Below are 25574 nucleotides of genomic sequence, written 5' to 3'. Positions count from 1 at the left end.
AGTTGGCAGCAGGACAAAGAATGAATCAAGTCACGGGACAGAGCACATCACCTCTCACAGTCCCTGCCTCTGGCCTTTGTTGGCCCATCCTTTTGGGGTCATGCTTCCCGGAACCAGGTCTTCTCAAAGTGTCGTCATCAAGTATGACAAAGTGTGTGACTAGGAGAACTAGACCCATGGTACCTTGACTCCCTGAGGTCCTCACACTTCAGCTGGGTCCAAGGGCCTTGTCCCAGTCTCTGAGGATTATGCTCACCACACTCTTAAACCCTAGAGGCCAGAGATTATTTTGGATTCTAGTCTGCTTATCCCTTCCTCATGTCGAACTACTGGGTCTCTTTGAGCCATTTTTCTACTTTAAAAACAGCCTCGGGATTTTATGCTCCCTCCTTTGCTCAGAGAAATACGAAGTGGGTGAGAGATGACTCTGGGAAAGAAACATGCTGTCATCTCAGAGTCAGCACCATAAATTCTCTGTCAATAACGATCAGTCTGGGCCAGGCTTCCTGTGCAGAGTGGACTCCAGGCTCCCGGAGTTTGAAGAGCAACTTTGCTAATGGTGGGCTTATTGCCTTAAATGCTGATGCAGCAGAGGGGAGGGGAGACCTGGAGAGTGGCTACAGTCTCCCACCCACTTGGTTTTGCATTTGGCACTTCTGATAAGCACCTCATGAGCCTCAAGCATCCTCCAGCTGAGACGTGGGAGGAGACTTGCAGAGAGCAGGGCCCTCCAATCCTGTGTCAGAGAGGCAGAGAAGGGGTCATGCCTAAAGTCCTGATGCCCTCTGCAAGGTAGCCGAGGGGACCAGCTGGGAACACATAGAAGGCAGCACTCCACCAGAGGGCCATTCCCAGGGAATGGTGGTCCTGGCCCAGAGGAGGAAATGCAGGGGTGAGGTGGATGTTGGAACCCCCGCCTCCATTTCCGGTGAGGAGGCAGGGGAAGGGTTAACTCACTGCAGAGTAGGAGTGGGTCACCAGTGCTGGATCCTGGGGACAGCCAGCAGGCCAGCCTCCCACCTCTGAAGGTGCTGCCTGCCTGGCCAGTAGGAAGGGGTTAACACGCCCTGCGCTTCCTCCTGTGTCCTGTTACTGCTGAGGCAGACCTGCCTGGCCAGCTGAGCAACTTTCCTCCTGAGTGCTGCCTGCCGGCTGGGCGGCCAGGAGACAAGCAGGCAAGAGGCAGAGCAGCAGCCCACACAGGGGACCCTGAGCCGCCCTTCTGAGAGGTCTGCACCTCCTGGGAGAGGATGGGTCTCCAGGACGAGGGTCCCTAGTGGATGGCTCTGCGGATGCTCCTGAGGCTGTGCCATCCCCCTGCCGAGCAGGTCAGAGGGTCACTGCAGAGGCTGCTCGTGGTCCCGGGGCTGGGGCCAAGGGAGCCTGCACCGGAGGTAAGCTGGCCCCAACAGTCAGCGGTGGTGCCTGGCATGGAAGGCTTGGGGCTTAGTCTCTCTTCCAGGTCCCAGGGAGGAGGGCAGGGCCAGAGGAACCTGGAGGTGTCCTGCTTGCCACCCCTCCCTCCCTGCACCCCTAGGAAGGGGGCCTCCCAGGGCTCGCTCCCCATCCTAGGACTAGAATCTTTGGTGGTATTCCCCACAGACTCCTGCCCACTCTTCCTCCTCCTCAGCCTCTGTTACACCTTTAGCCTCAGGACAAACCCCCACCCAACTCCAGTGCCCCAGGACACATCTGCCTCTGAGGTGACTTAGGTTTAGAGCTAGCGCTCACTCTGCTGGTCTCTCCAGCAGCAAGAGTTAGGGCACTTCCACTCCCCCACTGCTCCTGCTGGACCTGATGCAGGCAGGGGAAGGGGCAGGGGCTGGAGCCGCCTTCGCCTTCGCAGAGGATGGGAAGGGGTACAGGCTGATGGGGGCACACAGTCTTTGGACAAACTCATGCGCGTAACTCAACAGATCTCGTTCTTTCAGTCTCCCTGAACCCCCACTCTGGGAATGCCATCTGCTTCCTTAGTCCTGACAGATCCCTGAGTCCCGTGGGCCCTGTGAAGAGCAGCCTCCTGTCCTCTGTGAAGTTCTCCTTGGTACCCCATACATAGGACAGAGATGATGCACTTGCTCCCGTGGCAGCCCTGCCTCCTGCTGGCCCTTCTCCCATCCCCCAGCCTACTCCTCCCTCCTCAGCCCCCACCCTCCCCCCATCTCTGACTTGGCCTCACCGCCGGCCTTCTCAGTGTCCTTCCCTCCACCTGACAGGGCCTGGCTCAAGGTCATTGCAGTAATTCCATACCCGACTGCCTGGCTGCTGCTGCTGCCACTGCCGCCTTATCGGCTGCTGGGTTTCTGTTTCACTCCCTTTTACTTCTGGGCATATTGTGTTTGATAAAAACCCTTTGCTTGTAACGTGGCTTGCAGCTCTCCCAGCCACCCCCTCCCGCGTTCCTTCCTGTCCTCCTCCCTCCCCTCCGTGCTCCCTCGGCCTCACCCAGCCCTGTCTTCCTCCCTACCCGTCCCCTCAAACTTAAGTGGGGGCAGGGCCTTCCAGTGTTTCTGATCCCTCCCTCCCCCCAGCTCCAGCAGAGGTGTGCAGAGAAGGCTCCTCCATTTCTACCTTCTGGGAGGAAAGTTCAGGCAGGGCCTCAGGGCCCACACTGAGGGATGCCTCCCAGTACCCCAGGCCAGGCAGGAGGGCCAGGGCGGCCAGGCCCTGGTAGGGCTCCTGGTGGAGTCAGGATGCCTGACTGGTTCTGCTGGTTTCAGTGGCCAGCCCTGGGAGGGGCTTGTGCTCCGGCGGGCTTTGGGGCACAATTATTTCTCATCTTGACTCTTGCCACCTGCCAGCTTACAGGTTGGGGAGGTAAAGACGGGTCTGAGTCACTAGTGAGGGGGAGGGCAGGCATTAAACAAGTGTTGGCTGTGGCATCCCCACAGAAGGCCTGCCACTGCCACACCGAAAGGCAGCAGACAGAAGGTAAGCCGTGCCTTCAGCCAGCACTCTCCATCCCGCCTGCTCTCCCACAGGGTCCCACTCTCTGGGCCGAAGCTCTCCCAGGCACCTGGGCCCTGATGAAACCTGCCAAGGCCAGGCCTCTCTGAACTGAGCTCAGGTTGGCAGGGCTGGCTGGAGGGAGAGTTGGGATGGAGGGCAGGGGTAGGCAGGTGCCTTCTGACTCCTGCTGAGTCCCAGGGTAGAGCTGAGAGATGCAGTCTCCTTGGGTGTTTGTGGGTGGGGGCGGTTCATGGGTGGAGGCTCTGCAGGTCGAGCCAGGGTGTAACGTGTGCCCATGCCGGAGAGTGCCCATACGGTGGCAGGGGGATTCTGGTTTTGGTTTCTAGGACCTGGGAAAAGCTTTCTCTGTCTTGGCCTGGGTTTGCTTTCAGCAGATGGCTTGGTCCTGAGGCTGTGAGGGCAGTGGGCTGGCCCTAATCTTCCCTCAGCTGGAATATCAGAAATCTACCTCATGTCCAAGGCCTTGGGGGTTTGGGAAGCCCAGACTGGCTTTGCCCTCAGGGAGCTTACATTCTGGCTGAGAAGGTGGGACTGAGACCATAAAGCAATCAGATGAATCAATTACAAAACTGGTGACCCTGACAAGTACTGGATTAGTCTTCTGGAGCCCTAGGTGTTGGTCTCAGCTCTGCCACCTCCATGCTGTGTGACTGTGGGCAGGTCAGACCCCTCTCTGGCCTCAGTGCCCTCCTGTGTACAATGGGGACCTCTTTGGGAGGCAGGCTCCCCCAGATGCTCCTTCCTTGCCTTGCTGCCTCACTCATCCTTGCTCTTCTCTTTGGATCTTGGGTCTCAGTTCAGCCATCACCTCCTCTGGGAAGTCTCTCCTGATTTTCCCAGCTTGGGTCCTCCTGTGCTCCTCTGCACTCCCATGCTGGACTCGATTGTCTGCACCCTCTCAGCTGGATGTGGGTGAGCCAGGACTTGTACTGTGCTTGCCATAGTGCCTGGCTCAGAGAAGGCCCCAGGAAATTGGTGTCGAATGAATCAAGTTACAAAAACTAACAATATAAGAAGACAGGAGAGTGAGGATGGAGACGTTGGAAAGGCCAGGTCTTAAGCCAGATCCTGGCAGAAACAGGAGAGGTAGCCTAGCAGAAGCAAGGCAAGGGGGCATTCCTGCAGGGTCACTTTCATGTCCCTAACTAAGGGCAAAGACTGTGGAGCAAGTCTGCCTGGGGTAATCCTGGCTCCCCATTCACCAGCTCTGTGATCTTGGACAAGTCATTTAATCCTTCTCTGAACCTCACTTTCCCCATTTATGAATGGAGGTAATAATAATAGTGTCCTTGTAGTGTGATTGTGAAGCTAAATGAGAATGCAAAGCTAGAATTACCCGCTGAGTAATAAGTAAAATAAGAAAAATAAAAATAGGTGCCTGCCGAAGGCTGTTCCTGGGGGCAGGGACACCTGGCCAGGCCTCAAGTCGCTGGCTCAGTGGCCAGTGGGGTGGGCCATTGTCCCTGAGTTCCAGACCCTCTCTTCCTCAGACCCATGTGGAACCCAAGGACACAGCCGCCCTGCTGAGCGCGCGAAGGCCCACCCCTGGAGACGGTGACCTCACGTCGGTGGCCCTCGGCCCTCCACCTCTGGCTGGGGCGGGGGCCGCCCATCTCCGAGTCCTCAGCCATGACGACCTCAGCACTGCGGCGGCAGGTGAAGAACATTGTGCACAACTACTCTGAGGCGGAGATTAAGGTGCGAGAGGCCACCAGCAACGACCCGTGGGGTCCGCCCAGCTCGCTCATGTCGGAGATTGCCGATCTGACCTTCAACACGGTGGCCTTTGCCGAGGTCATGGGCATGCTGTGGCGGCGGCTCAACGACAGTGGCAAGAACTGGCGGCACGTGTACAAGGCGCTGACGCTGCTGGACTACCTGCTGAAGACGGGCTCCGAGCGGGTGGCCCACCAGTGCCGGGAGAACCTCTACACCATCCAGACGCTCAAGGACTTCCAGTACATCGACCGTGACGGCAAGGACCAGGGCGTCAATGTGCGCGAGAAGGTCAAGCAGGTGATGGCCCTGCTCAAGGACGAGGAGCGCCTCCGGCAGGAGCGGACCCATGCCCTCAAGACCAAGGAGCGCATGGCACTGGAGGGTACAGGCATCGGCAGCGGGCAGCTGGGCTTCAGCCGCCGCCATGGCGATGACTACAGCCGCTCTCGCGGTTCCCCATCCTCCTACAACTGTGAGTGAGCCCAGGGTGTGTCTGGGGGCAGGGAGGCAGCCTGAGTTCTGATCCTGGCTCTGCAACCCCCAGCCATGGATAATAGTATCTGCTTCAGAGGGATGTCTGAGGATTCCGTGAGATGAGGGCTGTAACATGCAAGGCACAAGGCCCACACACAGTAGGTGCTCAACAAGTCAGCGTGAATGATGATGTTACTATAAGCTTGTTATTACTGATAACTCTGTCTGCGGGAGGCGTGGTGGTTTTAAGCACAGGCACTGGAGTTCCGGTAGCCCTCCTTATTCTGCCCCTTCCAAACTGTGTGATCAGGACAACCAGCTCCTGGGGCCTGTTTGCTCATCTGTAAAGTAGGGATAATCCTATCTCCTCAGTTGTTTGATGTGCATGAGACCCAGCCCAGGAATGCCCTTGGCCTTGCACCCAGGCACACGGCACATGGTGCTGCAGCAGCATTCCCCTTGATGCCCCAATGCGAGGGCACTGTCTTTGGGGTGGGGAGCAGCTGCAGAGCGTTCTCCTCCCCACGGCAGGGGGGCTTCCCTGATCTGAGGGGCACTCAGAACAGCCCTCCTTGGCAGTGTGTGGAGGGCTTGGAGACCTGTGATCTCCACTGACTGGAACCTCTCGCCCTCCCACCCTACTTGACCCCAGGCTGGATGGGGCCCAGCTGTAAGAGTCCAGGAACTGGAGTCAGGAGACCTGGGTCCAAGTGTTGCCAGGCAGCCCTCAGGGCTGTGGCATGTCTGTAAAGGAGGGATTGAAATCTCTATCGGGGTGGAATGGAAACCTTACAGAAAGCGCCAAGACCCCTGCCTGGCTCCTGACTGCCAGTTGTTCCCTTCCCCTTCCGTTTCCCTCTCTGAGCCTTAGCTTCCAAGCAAAAGGGTGCAAGGTGGGTGGGGGAGCGCATGGGTACCTGTGTGGTTATGGAAGCCATGATGGTCATTGCAGCCTCCTCCTCATCCCCCCGCTACACCTCTGACCTGGAGCAGGCCAGGCCCCAGACATCAGGAGAAGAGGAGCTGCAGCTGCAGCTGGCCTTGGCCATGAGCCGCGAGGAGGCTGAGAAGGTGAGCCCCCTCCTGGGGGGGGGGTGAGGGGCTGGAAGAGGAAGAGGTGCCTGGATGCCCCACACCATTGATTCTCAGGTTCCCCGAGTCCTGCTCCCAAGGACAGCACAGGCCTGTCTGTGTTCCTTGGGTCAGGTTACTGGGATTGGGGACTGCCTCCCTGGACATTTCTCTCTCCATCCCCCTAACCCAGGCAGGGCGATGTTGCCCTTTGGCCCAAGAGCAGGAGTGCTGGGCCGAGTTCACTCCTTTCTTCCTCCCTCACAGCCCGTCCCCCCAGCCTCCCACAGGGACGAGGACCTGCAGCTGCAGCTGGCTCTGCGCCTGAGCCGGCAGGAGCAGGAGAAGGTAGCAGGCCGAGCCTCCGGTGCTGGTGCTGGTGCTGGTGCTGGTGGAGGTGCTATGCGGGACTAACCAGGCTCCTCCCACTCCCCCGTGGTGGTCCTGCTGCCTCTAATTTCTCAGCACCACCCACCCCTGCACTCTTGTTAACTCCAGCCCTGGTCCCCTCAAGTCTAGCCCCAGCTGCTCATGCTTTTTCCTCACTCCTGTGCCTTCTGCAGGAGGTGAGGTCCTGGCGAGGAGACGACTCCCCTGTGGCCAATGGTGCTGGGGCTGGGGTCCACCGTCGGCAGGACAGAGAGCCTGAAAGAGAAGAGAAACAGGAGGAGGAGAAGCTAAAAACCAGCCAGGTGGGGTGCTGGGGGGCATAGGCTGAGAGTCTGCGAGACAAATTGAGTTAAATATTTGTAGAGTATAGAACAGCGCTTGGTATATAGTAAGCACTACTTGAAGTGTTTATTCAATGAAAATGGGGGTGGAGGGGGTGTAGCAGCCCCAGGTCCCATACAGCATAAGCTGGTGACTGAGCTGATGGCAAACTGGGAGACAAAGAATTCTGATCTGAAACTCCATGATTTGGATTCTGGATTTGCTGCCACTAACTTTATGACTTGGGGCATGTCATTGTCTTGGTTTCAGTTTCCAACTCTGTACTGTGGGCTTGTTGGACAGTTCCAGTTCTGACAGTCTAGGATCATGTGATACTGTGGATCAAGAATGGGGTTGGACTAAGCTGAAAGCTGATACGGTGCTGAAAACATGTTGGGTTCATACACATACTTTCCAAGAGGGAGGAGTGGGAAGTAAGGTTACCCTCCAAAACTGTCTATGCTACCCCTGGGGTATCTCTGTACCCTTCTATCCATGTTCACTGTGGCCATTTCTCCTGGACAGTGACTTAGGGAAGTAGGTTCATCATAAAATGTCTCACCAGTAATGGGCTGAGGAGCAGGACAGCTGAAGAAGGGATCAGGCAGGCCTGCATTCTTTCCAAGCTCTGTCTCTCCCTGACCGTGTGACTTTAGGCAACTCGATTTCCCTCTCTGGGCTGCAGCTGGTACATCTGCAAAAAGGGCACCCCACCACCTTCCCCACCTACAGCACAGGTTGTTATGAAAATCAGGCACTTAATGGATGAGGAAATATTTTATAAACTGGAAAGCACTGTGCAGGGGTGAGGGATGATTAATAGATGTTTGTGGAATGAATAAAGGAGAGAATGAGCTGGAGTGAGGATGACAGTTCAGGGCCCACCCTTCCTCCAGGCCCTGCCCTCCCCTGAGCCATGGCTGCCTCTCCCCTCCACAGTCCTCCATCCTGGACTTGACGGACATCTTCGCACCAGCCCCAGCCCTGCCCTCCACACACTGCTCTGCTGACCCATGGGACATCCCAGGTGGGCATGCAGGGCTGCAAGGGGCTCCCAGGCTGGCCCCAGGGAACCCCTTCCTTCCCAGCCACCTGCTGGTATCCCCTCCCCACAGCTGGGGACCACTGGGCAAGTCATTCACCTCCTAAGCCTCAGCTTCCTCTGCGTTACAGGGTTGCAGTGAGGGAGGGGGCACATCTGAAGAGCTCAGCTCATGGGAAACTCAGAAATGTTCTCTATCTGCCCCTGGTCACCCTGGCTTTCCTGGCCCAGCCTGTCCGTGACTGAGAAGGTGGCCTGAGCTGCCCATGCTGGGGGTCCAGGATCCTGGGATAACTTGTTGAATATGGGCTCCAGCTTGCTAGGTGGTCCTGAGTTAGCACTCTATCTATGAAATGGGTCCCTCTGGCTCCCAGATTGGTCTGGGTAACTGGGAAGGCCCTGGACTGGGGATCTGAGTCAGCCTGGGGTCACATCTCTGCTGTCCCCATTTCAGGTCTCAGGCCCAACACAGAGCCCAGTGGCTCGTCCTGGGGGCCTTCTGCAGACCCCTGGTCTCCAGTCCCCTCGAGAAGCATCCTGTCCCACAGCCAGCCCTGGAACTTGCCCCCTATGCTCTCCTCCTCTGAGCCCTGGGGCCGGACCCCTGTGCTTCCTGCTGGACCACCCACCACAGACTCCTGGGCACAGAACTCCCCCCACCACAAACCCCCCAACACTGGGGCCGACCCCTGGGGGGCCTCAGTGGAGACCTCCAACACACCTGGTAAGTGGAGGGCCCGAGGGCTAGAGGACTTCTGGGTTCCCTTCTCACGAATGCCAAGAGGCAGGAGATCCTGTGTTGAGGGCTGCTTGCCTGGAAAGGGGTCAGCCCAGTGTCTGCCCTTTCTGCCAACCATCTCATCTCTCTTTTCTTCCTTGACTAGTGCTAGGTGGTACCTCGACCTTTGACCCATTTGCCAAACCTCCAGTACCCAAAGAGACCAAGGAGGGGCTGGAGTGTGCCCAAGCCCTGCCCTCTGGGAAGCCCAGCAGTCCTGTGGGTAAGCAAGAGGCTGGGCATGATGCAGCTCTGGGGAAAAAGGGGCCCAGTGAGAGCTGGCCTCTGCCTTCTTCCTCTCACAGAGTGACCACTCACTCTCCCTACCAATAAACTCTATGATTTCTGTTCAAGAGCGGGACCTATTTGGAGACGCAATCCCCAGTTCCAAGCAAAATGGCACAAAGGAGCCAGATGCCTTCGACCTGGGTGTACTGGGGGAAGCACTAACCCAGCCCAGCAAGGACACCCGAGCATGCCGGACTCCTGAGTCTTTCCTGGGCCCCTCGGCCTCCTCCTTGGTCAACCTTGACTCATTAGTCAAGGCGCCCCAGGTTGCAAAGACTCGGAACCCCTTCCTAACAGGTAGAAACCCCTATTCACCGTCTCTGCAGGGTCTTAACACTGGAGTCCCCTGCTCTCTCTCTGTCTCTCCTTTCAAAGCTCTGCTCTTGCCCTGAAATCTTACTTTTCCTTATTTCTAAGACCCCAGATCTTGCCACCCTTGTCCTCCTCCCCACTGAGGGCTAAGTCCCTGACTAGCTCCAAGTTCCCCAACCCACTCTCATTTCGCAGGTCTCAGCGCTCCATCCCCCACCAACCCGTTCGGCGGGGGCGAGCAGGGCAGGCCGACCCTGAACCAGATGCGCACCGGGTCTCCAGCGCTGGGCCTGGCGGCCGGCGGGCCGGTCGGAGCGCCCTTCGGTTCCATGACCTACAGCGCCTCCTTGCCACTCCCGCTCAGCAGCGTGCCGGCCGGCGTGACTCTCCCCGCCTCGGTCAGCGTCTTCCCACAAGCCCGCGCCTTCACGCCGCCGCCCCCAGGGAGCTTGCAGCAGCCGCTGCTGCCCACGTCCGGCTCCGCGGGGCCGCTCCAGCCGCCCCCGCAGGCCGGCACCAACCCCTTTCTTTGAGCACCGCCCGGCCCTGGGCCGGCCACCTGCGCCGACAGCACTGGGTCCCGCCCCCTGGGCGGGGCGGGGCCGCCCCCCCCCCCCCCCGCCCCGAGAAAGCCCGGAACCACTGAGACTCCGCCCCGAGGCCGGCGCGGACTGTAGTCCTGACCTCCGCAGACCCTTTGCATCCCCGGGAGCTAGAGACCAAGGACTTCACTGGGGCCGAGACCACGCCCCGTAATAAAGACTGGAATCCAGCTCTCACCTCAGCTCTCACCAAGTGGACTTTTTGCCTGGCGTGGCAACCACGTTTGGACCACAGCGGGAATCATCGGCTATCGGCTGCCCTGGAAACAATTGCTCCGCAATGTGGGGCACAAAAATGCTCCCACTGCCCGTACAACCCCCTCAGCCTGGCACTTTCGCTTCCATATGCTTCCCAGACTCTAATTCATTTGATCATTTCGTTCATTTACCACACATCAGCACGGGAGATGATCCAATAGCAAGGGAGTTGGGAGTTGTTCCATTGCGCACTCGTTGTGTGCTAAGCACATGGATTGTCATTTAATCCTTGCGTCAACATTCTGAAGTAGATAATATTACTCCCATTCAGGACTGGCTACATAATTTGTGGAGCCCATTGCAAAATGACAGTGTGGGGCCCTTGTTCAAAACTGGGTTAAGAATATCAAAATGGGGGCAGCAGAGCATTAGACCAAGTGCAAAGTCCTTGGCCCTGCTCTCACTTTATAGGTGAGGAAACTGAGGGTCAGGGAGGTTAAGTGGTATGCTCAAAGTCACAGAGGTAGCACGGAGTGGGGCTGTGATCCAGATTGCCTGGCTCCACAGTCCTTAGCTCTCAGGCTGAGCCCCAGATTTAATTCACAAATATTGACTGACTGCTGTGGACAAAGTGCTGGGCTTGTCTGGGAAGGATTCAAGAATGCTAAGCCCACAGCCTCCAGGAGCTCAGAACTCAGTGGCGCATGCAAGCAGGGTCCAGGAGCCCCAAGATCCTTTGTTTTAGAGTCACCTTCAATCAGGCTCTCACACCTCTCCTCTCTTCACCAGGACTGGCAAGAAACTCAGTCTTAGTCATGACCCCTCCTGGGGGGCTTGTGTGGGGTCTGGGAAACAAAAGGAGGATTAGGGCCTGGTCCCTCATCCTGAGGACCACCATGGTCACCCTCACTCCTCTTCTACTCAGTGCTCTCCGACCACTGGACACGGATGTGTCTTCAGTGCTCAGGGTCTGGCCCTGCAGGTGGCCTGCTGCCAGCCCCCAACACTTTTGGAGGCACTGGGGGAAAATGCTCTTCCATAGGCCAGAAACACCAAAGTTGGGGAAGGACACAATGCTGCTCTCCTTCTTAAGGTGGGGGTAGGGAAAGGAGCTGCTTTGTGTTTTTGGAGGGAGGCAGTCCTACCGGAGCTATTATAGGCATGGTGGACAAGAGCAGCTCCTTGGGAGTCTGACAGCATTTGAAACTGCTCTAAGGTTTGCACTTAATAATAACAATCACTTAGTAATAAGTGGTTATACTCCCTGACCTTGAGTAAATTACTTAACCTCTCCATGACTGTGCCTCTATTTCCTTACTTGTCAAATGGGAACAAGCGTTCCTTCCTTAGGAGGTTGCTATGTGGCTCCTCCCAGGCCTGTGTCCACCCTGTTTAGAGACTAACCATGAAGAATGAACCTGCCATACCCCTAATTCATGGTTTTGCCAGGCAGTACCCAGAGTTCAACCCCCATCTGTCTTCAGCTGCACAAACCTGGGAGGTCTCCATCCTTCTTGGTCACTGATCCACACTTCAGCCCTCCCCAACCTGGGTCTTCCTCTTCTAAACTGGCTTTCCTTGAGGACTCCCAAGGGATGCTGTTTTGATTCCCAACAAGAAGAGGTTGGTAGTCTTGCTCCCCACACCTACTTGTGGACCATCTTCCTCCTGGAAGACCACTTCCTCCTTGGAGGCTGGAGCCACTGGGTGTCCTGCCTCCTTCTGCCTGGGGCTGTACTCCACCTCATTCTTGCCAGGCTTCGGCCTTGGCTCATACATACTCTTCTCACCCAGATCTTGCTCAATCTTGTGTGACTCCATTACCCAAGGGGGTGGCCTCACCACTCCCTGACCTCTCAGCTGCTCTGACCCATGGTCACACTTTGGAGCTTGTCATCACCCCAGATTCATCCACATTTAAGGCAGGTTTCTTGTTCTCTTATTGTAACCTCATTCCTTCCAGGGAGCACACATACCAGACTCTCTGGACCCAAGCCTTCTGTCACCGCACTCTCCCATCTTCTCAGAGATCTCTCTCCTCCATATCATCAAATGTCTTCTCTCAACCAAATCCTTCCCCTTGATATTTGTCATAATTAGTCTTATACATCTTGAAAGTATCTGCATCTTTCCCCTCACATCAAGTGCCCATCCTATCTCTCTATGTCCCTTTTTCTCCCCTCCCTCCTCAACTCACTCCAGTCAACTTCTACCATCAGCTTCACCTCCTGGAACGTCTGACAAGTCCATCAATGGCCTTTAAGTTGCTGAAGCCAGGAGACCTTTTTCTGTCCCAACCCAGTTGGCCTCTCTAGAGTCTGAGCCTTCCTCCTTGTAACTCTCTGTCCCTTTGCCTCTGGGACAACACCCTTTCCTGGGTTTCCCTTGATCCCCTGTGGCTTTCACAGGTGCACTTCTGAGTCTCCCACCAGACCCTTCTCAGTCGTCCAGAACCCTGTTATCCCCACAGATATGTCTCAAGGACATCTCAAACCAACACATCCAAAAAAGGACCCCATGACCCCCAACCGGAGCCTCCCCTGGTGCCCCCTCCTCAGCAGATGGCCCCATCATCCAGCACCAGCCCTACTCTGCAAATCACTCCTGACACCTCCCTCTCCCTCACAGCCAGTTCTGATGATGTTCTCTCCTCTACTGACCACCTCTTGCCCACCCCCCGCTCTCTATCCCCACCTCTGCCTGTGCAGACCTCCCAGAGATCTCTCCTGGGTTCTGCTATGGCCTCCCACCCCTTCTGCTTCCACTCGGTGCCTCTTTCCAGTCCATTCTCCATCAGGAAGCTGGAGGGACCTTTCCAAAATGCAGGGTCACTCCTCTGATTAAGGCCTTTCCACAGCTTTCTTTTGCTCTCATCAGTAACCAAACTCGTGCTCACAGCCCAAGTCCTGGCCCTGCCCTCCTCCTCAGCCTCACAACCTCACCTACTACCTCTCTTCCCTGTGCTGTCCTGCAGCCATGCTGGTTTCCGCAGTTCCTCAGCTCTGACTCACTGCTGTGCCATAGGGCCTTTGCACATCTCTTCCTCCTGCTTCCCCAGCACTTCCCTCTTGCCCTCTTTAGATTCCATCCTCTTATTTTTCCAAGGATGCTACACAAATGTGATTTCTTCAGGGACGCTTCCCTGCTCGTCTCTCCCACCAGGCCAAGTTCCTTGTGACAGCTAGTCATGACACTTCTCACCGTGCGTGGTTTGTATATTTATTTGTATGGCTGTCAGATTCGCTTCTGCCTCCCTCATCAGACTAAGCAACACAAGGGCAGGAACCTGGTGTCTCTCTGCCCACTGTTGTACCTAACAGAGTGTCTGGTGGGCAGTGGGCACTCAATAAATATTGACTGAATGTAGCAAATGAGACATGTGTGTAAAGTACCTGAAAGGACGTAAAGTTGGCACATCGTTATTATTCGGGGAAGGCTTCCTGGAGATGGTGGGATTTGAGCAGGACCTTGAGCTGGGAGGCAGCACAAAAACGAAGATCAGCAGCTTGGAGGGCCTGGACAAGCCACGCCTTGTCCTCCCACCTCATTGCTCATTCGTAAAGCCGGGCAAAATAACCAGAGGCTCTGGCTTTCCTCGGCCCTGGCATCCCCACAGCCCTCCGTGTTCTCCTCAGGAGGGTTATCTCCCCACAGGCAGCTGATCTTGGTCCTGCCTAGTCGGCCCAGCTTTGTGCACAGATTCTCGTCCTCCCAGGCCCTGGCTGCTCGGTCTGCAATCCCGCGCTCGGCCGCCGAGCGCCGCTCGGAGACCAGCCACACGGCCCGGAGTCGCAGTGAAGACGCGCCGGCGGTTGGGTGGGTACCCAGGCCCGCCCCTCGCAGCCTCTCTCCCGCCCTCCCTTCCTGTCCGCGGCGTCCCGGCCCGCGGCCGCCAGCAGCCATGCTGGGCGCGCGGGCCTGGCGGTTCCGCGGTCTCCTGCTGCCCCGCGCCGGGCCCGGCCTCGCCGCGAGCTGCAGGTACAGGCGGGCGAGTGGGCCGCTGCGGCGCGCCCTGCGCCTGCGGGGCTCCGGAGCCAGTTGTCCTGGCGCCGGCCCCCAGTGCCTGCCCAGCCACCCCCTCATGCCTGCCTCCCCCAACCCACCGCCCCAAGTCCGCACCCGAGACCTGGCCCAAGCAGTAACGCCCTTCTCCACCTCTCCCCGCCAGCTGCAGGGCTAGCTTGCCTAGGGACTCTGTTCTGACACCGCCTTCAGGAAGCCTTCTATGAACCCCAGTGCTGGGCTGAGGGTCCTTGTCCAACAGCACCCTGGGCTGGCCTGTTACAGTCATTGCTGCAGGGGCCTGTCAGTATTTAGGTCTGCCCCACAGTGCCACCCTCCCAGGCTGAGCGCCCTGAGATCAGGGCCAGTTTCTGATTCTTCGGGAGTCATGGGGGTCTGGCACAGGACCTGGCCCCGTAGAGGTGCTCAGTGGGTGGATGTTGAGAGAGGGAGCCCCGGGTGTCAATTTTCCTCCCGTTGTGCCTCACCTGGTCCAGTCCCAGACCCAGGAGCGGGCAGCCTGCCTGCCCAGATCACACCCAGACATGACAGAGACTCCTCCAGCACAGCCACCATGGGGTGGGGCCTGTTAGGGGGAGAGAATGGAGCCTGAAGGACCATTCCACCCATTGTGACTCACCCTGACCTCACAGTCATCATCCTTCCCACCGCCAGGTCTGAAAAGTTGGGGGAGACTAACCTGTCAGGGAGCCCCCAATGAGCCACCTTTCTTCACCCCCCCAAAAACACAAGGGGGAGCACAAAGTCCACGGTCTCCCCCGTGGTTCAGAAAGGTCCGTTGGACTGGGAGCAGGGGGTTCCAGGAGGGGTGTCAGAGGGAAGGATGGGGTCAGGTGGGCCTCTGGGGTAGGCACAGCGGGAGCTTGTAGAAACTCCTCACCTGACCCCCTGCCCATCCCAGGGGGAGCTCCTCCCGGGACAAAGACCGAAGTGTGACAGTCGGTAGTTCAGTGCCCATGCCTGCTGGAGGGAAGGCAAGCCGGACTAACTGCTCTCAGTCCACACCTCAGAAGGTCCCCAACCGCCTGATCAATGAGAAGTCACCGTACCTCCTGCAACATGCCTACAACCCTGTGGACTGGTAAGTACCTCTCTTGCTTCCCTCCTGGGGGCGGGGGCAGCTGGACTCACAACACCATCCCATCTCCCGGGCTAGTGAATGATGCCCCACCCTGCCGGGCCTAGGTACCCCTGGGGACAGGAAGCCTTCGACAAGGCCAGGAAAGAAAACAAGCCAATTTTCCTTTCAGGTAAATGCACCCGCCTTCCCTGGGATGGGTGGAGGGGAGTGGTGGGGGTGGGGAGAAGGATCTCTGGGCCTGGGGACCTCCCAGGAAACTAGTGCCAGGGCCTCTTCAGTCCAGCTGGGGCCCCTTGGCTGGTCCCTCTCTGACCAGTCACGGGCACCCCCGGCCCCTGTGGCCCCATTCCAGTGGGGTACTCCACCTGCCACTGGTGCCACATGATGGAGGAGGAGTCCTTCCAGAACGAGGAGATTGGCCGCCTGCTCAATGAGGACTTCGTCAGCGTGAAGGTGGACCGGGAGGAGCGGCCGGATGTGGACAAGGTGTATATGACCTTTGTGCAGGTGAGAGGTTGTCCCTTGGTGGGGGCGTTGCCCATGCACATAGGGCCTCTCGCCTCACCCTTGCCCTCTCTCTGCCAGGCCACCAGCAGTGGTGGGGGCTGGCCCATGAGTGTGTGGCTGACTCCCAATCTACAGCCCTTTGTGGGGGGCACCTATTTCCCCCCTGAGGATGGCTTGACCCGAGTTGGCTTTCGCACGGTGTTGATGAGGATACGGGACCAGGTGGGTGTGCGCTGGGGGGTGGTGGGGGATGGGAGTCAAGGGTAGGGGAGCAAGGGACCCCTACCCTGTGCTGACCCCCAGGTCTGCTCTGCCTCCCGCAGTGGAAGCAGAACAAGAGTACCCTGCTAGAAAACAGCCAGCGTGTCACCACAGCTCTGCTGGCCCGGTCGGAGATCAGCATGGGAGACCGCCAGCTGCCACCCTCTGCTGCCACCATGAATAGCCGCTGCTTCCAGCAGCTGGACGAGGGCTATGACGAGGAGTATGGTGGCTTCGCTGAGGCCCCCAAGTTTCCCACGCCGGGTCAGCATCCCCTGTGCACGCCCACTCCAGCCCCAGCCTGGCCCTCTGAGTGACGAGGCCTGTCCTCGGCAGTGATCTCCTGATGCCTGACTTGGGCATTAACCTCCCACTCTCCTGTCTGGCCAGTGATCTCATGACCGCCAGCCTGTCGGTCAGTCTGGCAGTAGCTATCTAGTGAAGACCTGACTTGTGGTCTCAGCAGGGACCCTCTGACACTGACGTAGACAACAATCATCCATCTCCTGGGTTGACCATTGACCTCCTGACCCTGAGCCTATCCAGAGAGACTGCTATTGAGTGAACTCCTAACCCCAGCCTGGCCAAGGGCCCGAACACCTTGCTCTTGCCCTGGCCTCCCTGCCCTCTGACCTGCATGCTCTTGGTGCCCGCAGTGATTCTCAGCTTCCTGTTCTCCTACTGGCTCAGCCATCGGCTCACCCAGGATGGCTCTCGGGCCCAGCAGATGGCCTTGCACACCCTGAAGATGATGGCCAATGGGGGCATCCGAGACCACGTGGGGCAGGTGAGGGGGGTTTGGCATTCCCTGGAGAGGGCAGTGGGAGGCTGCTGGGTGGGGCAGTGGGTGGGGGCAGCGCCTGGGATCGGCCTCCAGCCCTGTGTCCCGCCTGGCACAGGGCTTCCACCGCTACTCCACAGACCGCCAGTGGCACGTCCCCCACTTTGAGAAGATGCTGTATGACCAGGCGCAGCTCACAGTGGCCTATTCACAGGCCTATCAGGTGACCCCTGACCCCAGCCCAGAGCAGAGACACAGCCTATCCACCTTTCCCCTGCTGCCCCTTTCAGGGCCTTCCTGGTGACTTGCGGCTCCCCCTTAACCTCACCTCTAATTCTCTCTCACATGTCCACTACCCAGGCTCCCTCCCTACCCTCCTGGGAGAACACTGACTGCCTCCCCCAACACTCCTATACCTGGGTCACCCCAGGGACCTCGGTTTACAGCCTCTTTCCTCCCCACTCAGATCTCTGGGGATGAGTTCTACTCTGATGTTGCCAAAGGCATTCTGCAGTACGTGACACGAAACCTGAGTCACCGGGTGTGTGTCCACTGAGGCAGGCGGGCTTGGCTGCGGGAGGGCTCAGGGCCTCCGCTGCCCCGAAGGGTGAGGCCAGCCAACTCTCCCCTCCCCACAGTCTGGAGGCTTCTGTAGTGCTGAGGACGCGGACTCGCCCCCCGAGCGGGGCATGAGGCCCAAAGAGGGCGCCTTCTACGTGTGGACGGTCAAAGAGGTCCAGCAGCTCCTTCCTGAGCCCGTGCCGGGCGCCACGGAGCCGCTGACCTCAGGCCAGCTGCTCACGAAGCACTATGGGCTCACGGAAGCTGGCAACATCAGCCCCAGCCAGGTGAGGACTACTGGGGATGCAGGGGGGAACCTGAAGCTGGACGGGCAAGCGGACTCCTTCGGACAAGGGCTGTTTTCCTCAGGACCCCAAGGGGGAGCTGCAGGGCCAGAATGTGCTGACCGTCCGGTATTCTCTGGAGCTGACTGCTGCCCGCTTTGGCCTGGACGTGGAGGCCGTGCGGACTTTACTCAATGCAGGCCTCGAGAAGCTCTTCCAGGCCCGGAAACATCGGCCAAAGCCGCACCTGGACAGCAAGATGCTGGCCGCCTGGAACGGTGGGGTGGCTGAGGCTCAAGCCTGACCCGTTTCTAGAATTACCCTTCATGACGCCCCTTCTGGATGACAAGCACCTGCTAAATATTAACTCTTTCTTTGTTAGGTTTATTGCCCTCAATTTACAAATGAACAAACTGAGGCTTAGAAAGTTAAAATAATCCACCCAAGGTCAAATGCAGGGGCCAGGAGCCCAGCCCTGCCTGGTGCTGGAGCTCAAAACAAATTTACTCACCCTGTTGCTCCAGGGAGGAATCAGGACATGATGGGCTGCAGTGGACACACCTGGAGGGCCCCGGCCAGCGTCGCATGACCACCGGTGTCTCCTCCCTCCAGGACTAATGGTGTCTGGCTATGCCGTGACCGGGGCTGTTCTGGGCCAGGAGAGGCTGATTAACTATGCCATCAATGGTGCCAAGTTCCTAAAGCGGCACATGTTTGACGTGGCCAGCGGCCGGCTGAAGAGAACCTGCTATGCAGGGTCCGGGGGGACCGTGGAACACAGGTAGGGGCCGGGCAGTCCGGGAACGCTTGCCTCCCTGGGCACCCCATGCCTGTCTCCACCCCGCTCCTCCCCTCAGGGTGGGCCCTCGTCCTGACTGCTGTCTGCCTGCTGTGAGCTCTCAGCTTCCCTGGGCCCTTTTGCTCATCTGGGAAGTGGGCTAAGGGGACCTGCCCGAAAGGTAGATTTTAAGGGATAAATGAAAGTAAGCGGGAAAAGGGCCTCCCCTGTGAAAGCCCTTCTGTCCCTGGCTTGCCCCTCCCCGATGCCTGTCCCTCCAGCAACCCGCCATGCTGGGGCTTCCTGGAGGACTACGCCTTTGTGGTTCGGGGCCTGCTGGACTTGTACGAGGCCTCCCAGGAGAGCGCGTGGCTCGAGTGGGCTTTGCGGCTGCAGGACACACAGGACAGGCTCTTCTGGGACTCCCGGGGTGGCGGCTACTTCTGCAGTGAGGCCGAGCTGGGGGCTGGCCTGCCCCTGCGTCTCAAGGACGGTCAGTGAGGGTGTGGAGCTGGCCTGGGGTCCTGGACCCAAGTGGGGCTTGGTTTTCCCTGGGAGAGGTGTAAGCACAGGGTGGTGGTGAAGAGCCAGTGTGGGCAGGGCCAGGCCCACCTGGGTTCATATCTCCACCACTCATTAACTGAGTGACCTCAGGCTGGTCTTGTTATATTTCAGAGCCTCAGTTTCTCAGCATGCAAAATGGAGCTAACGTCGGCATTCCCTTATAAGGTTGTTGTAAAGATTAACTTAGCTGTTAGTAGCACTGCCTTGCCTAAACTCATATATTGAACAAGGCCAACTTAATCCTTACCCTTATAAAGCTTACTGTGTAGTAGAGGACACAGCTAACAGACAGATTTAAAGCAAAAATGCACACATAAACAGGCAGTTAAAATTGTGAGTACCACAAGAAGTAGGGGCTGCCCTCCATTCTTGCTGTCCCTGACTTTTCTCTTAGCATCACCTGATGCATCTGGTCCATTGATGGTCTCTCCCCTCACTCAAATGTTCCCAGGGTTTAGTACAGGCCTGGTACATAACTGGGTGTTCAATAAATGTTAGCTGAATGACTGAAAGGGCCCTCAGAGAATAACAGTGGAGCCAACTCAGCGAGGGGAGTCAGATTAAACCTGTGACAGGTGTCATTTAACCAAGGGCTGGGGGCCATATAGGCCGTGTGGTTATGGAGGAGCAGGAGAGGGATTTCAGGTGGAGGGAACTGCCTGTGAGGGGCTCTGAAAGGGCAGCCTGCACCCTGGAGAATGGTGGAGGGGCAGAGGCCAGCGTGTGAGAGGAGGGGGGTACCAAGGTGGGTGGGTCTGGACCCCTGCAGGGTCTTGTAGGTGTGGCATGGAATGGAAGGGGCTGATGGATTTTAAGTGGGTTGTGATCTTCTCTGGTTTAGGTCTAAGAATGTCACTCTGACTAATGGTGGAGAAGGGATGGGGGCAGGGGAAACAGGGTGGCCAGTTAGGAGGCTGTTAGAGGTGTTCAGTCCAGGCAAGTGTTGGTGAAGGCCCAGGTGAGGTGGATGTACTAGATGGGAGAAGTGGTCAGATTGGGTCTGTTCTGGACAAGGACCTGGCAGACTTGTGGGTGGATTGGAAGTGAGAGGTGAGGGAGAGGGAGGGAGGGGTAGCTGGGTGGCTGGATGGAGAAATCAGCAGTGAGATGGGAAGCTTGGGGCCCAACAGCTCAGCGTGGAACAGGTGGAGTTGAGGATGTGTGTGAGAGCGCAAAGGGTCAGTATCCGCTGGTGCTGGTGTTATGCTGTCAGACCTGGGGCGAGGTCCTGGGACTCAGTGACCCACCCTCTCAGCCCTCGCCCCTGTGCCCTGCAGACCAGGATGGCGCAGAGCCTAGTGCTAACTCTGTGTCAGCCCACAACCTGCTTCGGCTGCACGGCTTCACCGGCCACAAGGACTGGATGGACAAGTGTGTGTGCCTACTGACTGCCTTCTCCGAGCGCATGCGCCGTGTCCCGGTGGCATTACCCGAGATGGTCCGCGCCCTCTCAGCCCACCAGCAGACCCTCAAGCAGGTATGGTGCAGCGAGGGCACTCTGGCTAGAGCCATGGGTGGGAGGGGAGCTGGGGCCACTGTGGAGGATGGAGGCACAGAGTGGGGTTCCTGGGGCTGTCCCTAGAACTCAGGTCCATGAGTTTGTGGCCCTATGTGAGTGTGTGTGGAAGTGTCCCACAGGAACATTTGTAAGGCTGCTTGGTGCAGGGGGAGGCGTCTGTGTGAGTGTGTCTGAGGCAGGCTTCTGACAGGTGCGTGTGTGAGTGCCTGTGACTTGGGCTCTCCTGAGAGAGGGCAGGGGCAGGGGCTAAATATGGGTCCCTGTGGTTTGTGAAGTGTTTCTCTGTATATCTTTGTGTCAGTGTAGTTAGGTCAGTGGTGTAGCGAGTGCAGGTGTATGCTTGTCTGTGTCCCTATGTGTGTTTTTGCTGTGTGCGTGCATCTGGATGTCTATGACCCTGGCAGTAGGTGACTGTGTGTCTGTTGCCTGCCTTTATGAGTGGGTGCTGGTGGGAGTGTTCACCACTATGTGATTGCCTGTCTGCATGTGTGTGCTCTGTGTTCAGGTTTGCTTGCTTATATTTGCATGTTTGCCTATATATTTTTGCCTTTGTATGTGTGTGTGTGTGTGTGTGTGTGAGTGTGGTGTTTGTGTAATATCTGCTTCTCCAGGGGCATCTGCTGTTTGTCAGTGTGACAACTCTGTCTCCCTGTTTATGGGTTGCTGTGTGTTTATGTATCTTCCAGTGTATCAAATCTTGTGTGTGTGCTGTTGTCTCCACCCATGTGTACATCTCCCTGTGTTTGTACTTTTACCACTATGTATGACACTGTCACTTTGTGTATTCTTGTGTGTGTGTGTGTGAGTGTGTGTGTATGTGTTCCCACCTGCTGAGCAGTGAATCTGTTGTAACCTCCTGGCAGCTGGTCTGGGGGATGCTGAGCTGAGTCCCCTTTCCTTCTTAGGCATATAGGGTGGAGTGGCAGGAGGAAGCCCTGGCAGGGGATAGGGAAGCCCTGGTAGGTCTGTGTCCAGCCCCTCTGCACCTGTCACTGGAGTAATCTTTCTCTTCTGTCCAGATTGTGATCTGTGGAGACCCCCAGGCCAAGGACACCAAGGCTCTGTTGCAGTGTGTCCACTCCATCTACATCCCTAACAAGGTTTTGTCTACCTCCCTTGCCCGAATCCCCTCCCCTCCTCAGATCCCCAATATCTCCAGCTCTTCTGAAGGCCTGGGGGAAAGAAACCCACTCGTGGGCCATACCAGTGTCCCAGTGCCCCAGGTGACCCTCTCTACTCTCCTGCTCTCTCAGGTGCTGATTCTGGCCAATGGGGACCCCTCGAGCTTCCTGTCCCGCCAGCTGCCCTTCCTGAGTACCCTGCGACGGCTAGAGGACCGAGCCACTGCCTACGTGTGTGAGAATCAGGCCTGCTCGATGCCCATCACCGAGCCCTGTGAACTACGGAAACTGCTACATCAGTGACTGCCTCCGCCACCTCAGGCTGGGGCAGAAGGTGGAGCTTCCCAGCCGACCAGAGACTCAGGCCCTACAGGGCCCTGCAGAACCTGTGGCCATCCCTGGACACCCTGTCACCAGGTGGCCTCGGCCATCCTTGCTGCCCCACTGTGGGCACACACTCACACTGGAATAAACCTAACAGCGTCCCGCGGTAACCTCAGGGCCTTGGCCTTGCTTGTGAGGGAGGGGCCTCAGGCTCCAGCCTGGGAACCAGCAGCCAGGGCCCCTTTTGCTGGGAGCCCCTGGCTGACCCCTTCCCCTTCTGGGATTCCTTTTCCCCCTTCACGGATGACAAGCTGACCCTGACTCCATCCGTGGTCATTGCAATCTGAGTGAAACTGAGGTCGGGGACCTCCAGGGGTGGAGATTGGGGTGTGGACTTGTACTGGAGGGGAAAGGCCAGTCCTTGCCCTCAGGCAGGGTTAAGAAAAGGGACCACCCTCCCTTCAGATAGTCTCCTCCAGTTTTAAGCTAGGGAAGACGCAGGGAGATGCTTCACATGAGCTTTTATTTTTCATGAGATGGCGACATTTGCATGTGCTCTGGCCCATTTTGGGATCTACTGCTATCAGGACAAAGGACATTTCTTTGGGGGTATCCATCTAGGTCCTTGCCTCCCTGCAGAAGGTTATATTGTCCATCCCCCTGCTTTCATATAAGCCAGTCCAGGGAAAGAGTTCCCTTTCATTTGGAATATCTGTTGGGTTAAAAATCCTCCAAACCTGAGTCCTTCCTGCTGCAGGTAAAGCCTCTGTCTTCTTGTGACCTCCTCCTGTTTCCTCAATATTGGGAGATGCTTGCATGCTCCATCCTTGCACCTGAAACTTCACAGGCCCCAGAACCCCCATCTAGCTTCCACTGGGGAAGGGAACTGGGAAGCATGCTTTCGGAAGGGCAAGTGTAGGGTGATGGGCTGTCCCCAACATCAGGCCGCTCAGGGGTCTGCTGATCTAGGCATCCTTGTAGCCCCAGGGCCAAACAATACAGAATCAGAAGAGGCTGCTGGAGACGAAGTGTGAATGGGGCCACTGCTTGTGGGGGTGTCAGCAGCAGGAAGGGATGGGACAGGAAGGAGCTGGGAAACTGGACTGAGTCACTCCAAGGTCTGCTCGGGACTACGGCTACCCCCTGCACACAGTCACTCGCAGCCACACATGGTCACTGGGACCCAGGTCAGCTTTGTCTGGGCAGCTGGGCCCTTGGTGCAAGCCACCAGCCCATCTGGAGAGGATTAGGGTTCTGGCCAACAAGGTCAGCTGGCCTCTTTCTGGATGGAGCCTTCCTCAGTCTTGCCAGGAAGTCTGAGGGCTGGGCAAGCAGAGCCTGGTCTAGGGGGCAGTGAAGAGGGAGTGTGGAGCATGGGGAAGCACAGGTGGCCTTTTTGGCAGCCCCAGCCCTGGCTTTGCAAAGGTCTGGGCAGTTTGCAAAGCCCTCTTGCCTCTGTCATCCCATTGACCCTCATGAATGAGGTGGCAAGGCAGGTACCTTTGGCCTCATAGGGATAGATGTTCAAGGCCCAGAGAGGGTGAGAGATTGGCCTGAAACTGCTCAATACATCTAGTTCTTTGTAGGGTACAATGAAGACCAGTAAGGCTGCCTCTTCCCCTAGGAGGTCCAGGCACAGCTCTGAAGGAGGGTACTTGATGTTTTCTACCCCTCCCTCCCATCTTCTTTCTGCTCTGTGTCTCCTTTCTCCCTTCCCCTGGTATCAGGCATGTACTTGACAATGAGATTCAGTAAATGGATTCAGAGAAAGGAGTTAGGGCCTTAAAGGGTTAGTTCTCTTGGGAGTGCTTGCATTTCCTAAAGAGAGCAAGGCTGAACATAAGTCTTGCTCAGCTGTGGAGTTTTAAGTCCTCAGCCTCTCTTCCCCTTTGCTGGGCCCTCTTGGGTATGATCCTTGCTCTATTGGCAAGACTGTCCTGGAGGAGCTGTGTGCCAGGGCCATGGGAGACAAGGGTCTCCTAGTTTGGGCAGTCATTTAAGTAATTACATCTCTTGGAGCTTCAGTTTCCTTATCTAAAAAATACCACCCAACTCCCACCCAGCAACCATCCAACTCCCAAGGCTATGAGGTGACTAAATAGGACAATGTATCATTGCTGAGCAGAGAGCATCACCTATGGGAAAATTCTCTCAGTTCCTGAGGGAGCCAGCCAGGCTGTGAGGGAGGTGTAAATGGGAGAGGGATGGAGAGGGCCGGAGGGGCTGGTGGAGCAGGGCTCAATTGGGGGTTCTCCCTCAAAACCAGAAGAGCTCTTAGACAAGAGTTAAGCCAACTGAGACCCAGAGAAAGGAATCTCTTGTCCCTTTCTTTCCCCCTCTCTGCCTGATGTTATTCATTCACTTAATAAAGATTTATTAAGCACCTACTATGTGCCAAACTGGTGAGCAAAGTGGACAGAGTCCCTGCCCTCAGGGAATTTAGAGCCTAGAGTGGGAGCCAGCCATTTCATTACTACAGATGCAGACGTAATCCCAGGCTGGGTCACGTGCTCTGAGGCTGTGGACTCTTGTCTGGCCCAGTACTATGTCCTTAGCACTTTGGCACTTAGTAGGCACTGCAATACTTGCTGAAAGAAGGCCACTCAGAGGAGGTGATGTCAGAGCTGAAGCTTGGAGGGTGGGAGTCAGAGACCATTCCACGGCTTCATATGCCTTCTTCGTGGATACTGCCTCGCTCCTCATCTCCCCACTGGGGTTAACAGCTCTCTGACAGGGATGTCAGAGTCCCCTGGTGTCCTGTACAGGGGTCAGGATGCCTTAGGTGCAGATCACCCCGGGCCACAAGCCCAGGGATGATTTGTTCAGATGGTACACATCTGTCCCCCTTTCTGAATATGTTCTAGAACTGAGTTCAGCCCAGAGTTGGGGGTGGTGGGGTGGCCTCGATGATGGATGAAGGTGTGGGGCCTGCTGACCATCAGGAAACCCGACCATTGGGCTGGGCCAGCCTCTCTGACCTCGTTTCTCCCTGTGCTAGGAGGGTATGATTACAGTCACTACCTCTGGCTGCTGGTGCTGGGGCCTCTTGATCCTGTCTGGGAAGGGCAGGCAGGCTAGGCAGACTGCAGACCGTTAAAGGGGAAGGTGTCAGATGGGTGGAGCCAACCGTAAATAGGCCCCTCTCCCAGAAGACCACTGCCAGTTCAAGACTCTGGTGCGGGCGCACTCGGAATGAGAGCAGAGACTCCTGCCAGGAGAGAAAGGCACTTAAGGGATCTGCTTATTAGCATGAAATGCAAATGAGCCCGGCCTCATTTGCACAACTCTGTGCCGGGATTTGGCGAAAGGGCAACCTGGGAGGCGACAGAGCAGCAGCCTCTCTGCCCTCCTCACTGCACTCCCCGCAACTCGCCTGGGAGGGAGCTGAGACACCCACACCACGCGGCGGGAGGCGTGGGTGGTGCAGCCTTGGGAGAATGAAAAAACGCTGGGAAGTCGGGACGAGCGCAGGAGGTCATCCGGTCCATCCCTCTGCCTCTCCGCAGTGGCGTAAGAGCCCCCGTTGTCTCGGGAGAGGGAACTGACTGACCTGTTTGGCTCTGCCGTCTCTACCTCGCGCAGAGGTGGGGAAGCGATACCCGACG

The 25574-nt window shown here is 57.2% G+C and overlaps 2 protein-coding genes across 4 annotated transcripts; both read left to right on the top strand.

Moving 5' to 3' along the window:
* Positions 1-1116: 1116 nt before the first annotated feature.
* On the top strand, positions 1117-9923 carry EPN3 (epsin 3). Of its 2 annotated transcripts, none has more exons than XM_031469590.2 (9): positions 1117-1394; positions 4461-5161; positions 6116-6234; positions 6798-6926; positions 7885-7972; positions 8442-8711; positions 8872-8988; positions 9120-9350; positions 9561-9923. In XM_031469590.2, exons 2-9 carry the CDS (start codon positions 4600-4602, stop codon positions 9896-9898), a joined length of 1854 nt encoding a protein of 617 aa, XP_031325450.2. In that variant the 5' UTR covers positions 1117-1394; positions 4461-4599; the 3' UTR covers positions 9899-9923. The 2 variants fall into 2 exon arrangements, with proteins under 2 accessions (XP_031325450.2, XP_064352157.1); XM_064496087.1 differs by lacking the exon at positions 1117-1394 and adding an exon at positions 6502-6582 and having other exon boundaries at positions 4525-5161; positions 9561-9903.
* A 4117-nt stretch (positions 9924-14040) lies between these two features.
* SPATA20 (spermatogenesis associated 20) lies at positions 14041-22139 on the top strand. 2 transcript variants are annotated; one of them, XM_031469567.2, is made up of 16 exons: positions 14041-14143; positions 15090-15269; positions 15374-15438; positions 15622-15776; positions 15855-15998; positions 16100-16301; positions 16694-16824; positions 16937-17041; positions 17285-17359; positions 17457-17666; positions 17749-17941; positions 18276-18444; positions 18723-18934; positions 20283-20482; positions 21544-21624; positions 21778-22139. In XM_031469567.2, the coding sequence occupies exons 1-16, from the start codon at positions 14067-14069 to the stop codon at positions 21946-21948; spliced, it is 2370 nt and encodes a 789-aa protein (XP_031325427.2). In that variant the 5' UTR covers positions 14041-14066; the 3' UTR covers positions 21949-22139. The 2 variants fall into 2 exon arrangements, with proteins under 2 accessions (XP_031325427.2, XP_064352156.1); XM_064496086.1 differs by lacking the exon at positions 17285-17359 and having other exon boundaries at positions 14046-14143.
* The last annotated feature ends 3435 nt before the right edge of the window (positions 22140-25574 follow it).

The sequence above is a fragment of the Camelus dromedarius genome, chromosome 16 (genome assembly GCF_036321535.1).
Source record: "Camelus dromedarius isolate mCamDro1 chromosome 16, mCamDro1.pat, whole genome shotgun sequence".
Lineage (NCBI taxonomy): Eukaryota > Metazoa > Chordata > Mammalia > Artiodactyla > Camelidae > Camelus > Camelus dromedarius.
The sequence above is the reverse complement of the archived record's forward strand: the minus strand, read 5'-3'. Positions and strand labels throughout refer to the sequence as shown.

Coding starts and splice junctions, on each gene's coding strand:
- SPATA20 (XM_031469567.2), top strand. CDS start 14,067: ATGCTGGGCGCGCGGGCCTGGCGGTTCCGCGGTCTCCTGCTGCCCCGC. Junction 15,270..15,373: donor GCCTACAACCCTGTGGACTG/GTAAGTACCTCT, acceptor TGCCGGGCCTAG/GTACCCCTGGGGACAGGAAG. Junction 17,942..18,275: donor GATGCTGGCCGCCTGGAACG/GTGGGGTGGCTG, acceptor TCCTCCCTCCAG/GACTAATGGTGTCTGGCTAT.
- EPN3 (XM_064496087.1), top strand. CDS start 4,600: ATGACGACCTCAGCACTGCGGCGGCAGGTGAAGAACATTGTGCACAAC. Junction 5,162..6,115: donor TTCCCCATCCTCCTACAACT/GTGAGTGAGCCC, acceptor TGGTCATTGCAG/CCTCCTCCTCATCCCCCCGC. Junction 6,235..6,501: donor GCCGCGAGGAGGCTGAGAAG/GTGAGCCCCCTC, acceptor CCTCCCTCACAG/CCCGTCCCCCCAGCCTCCCA.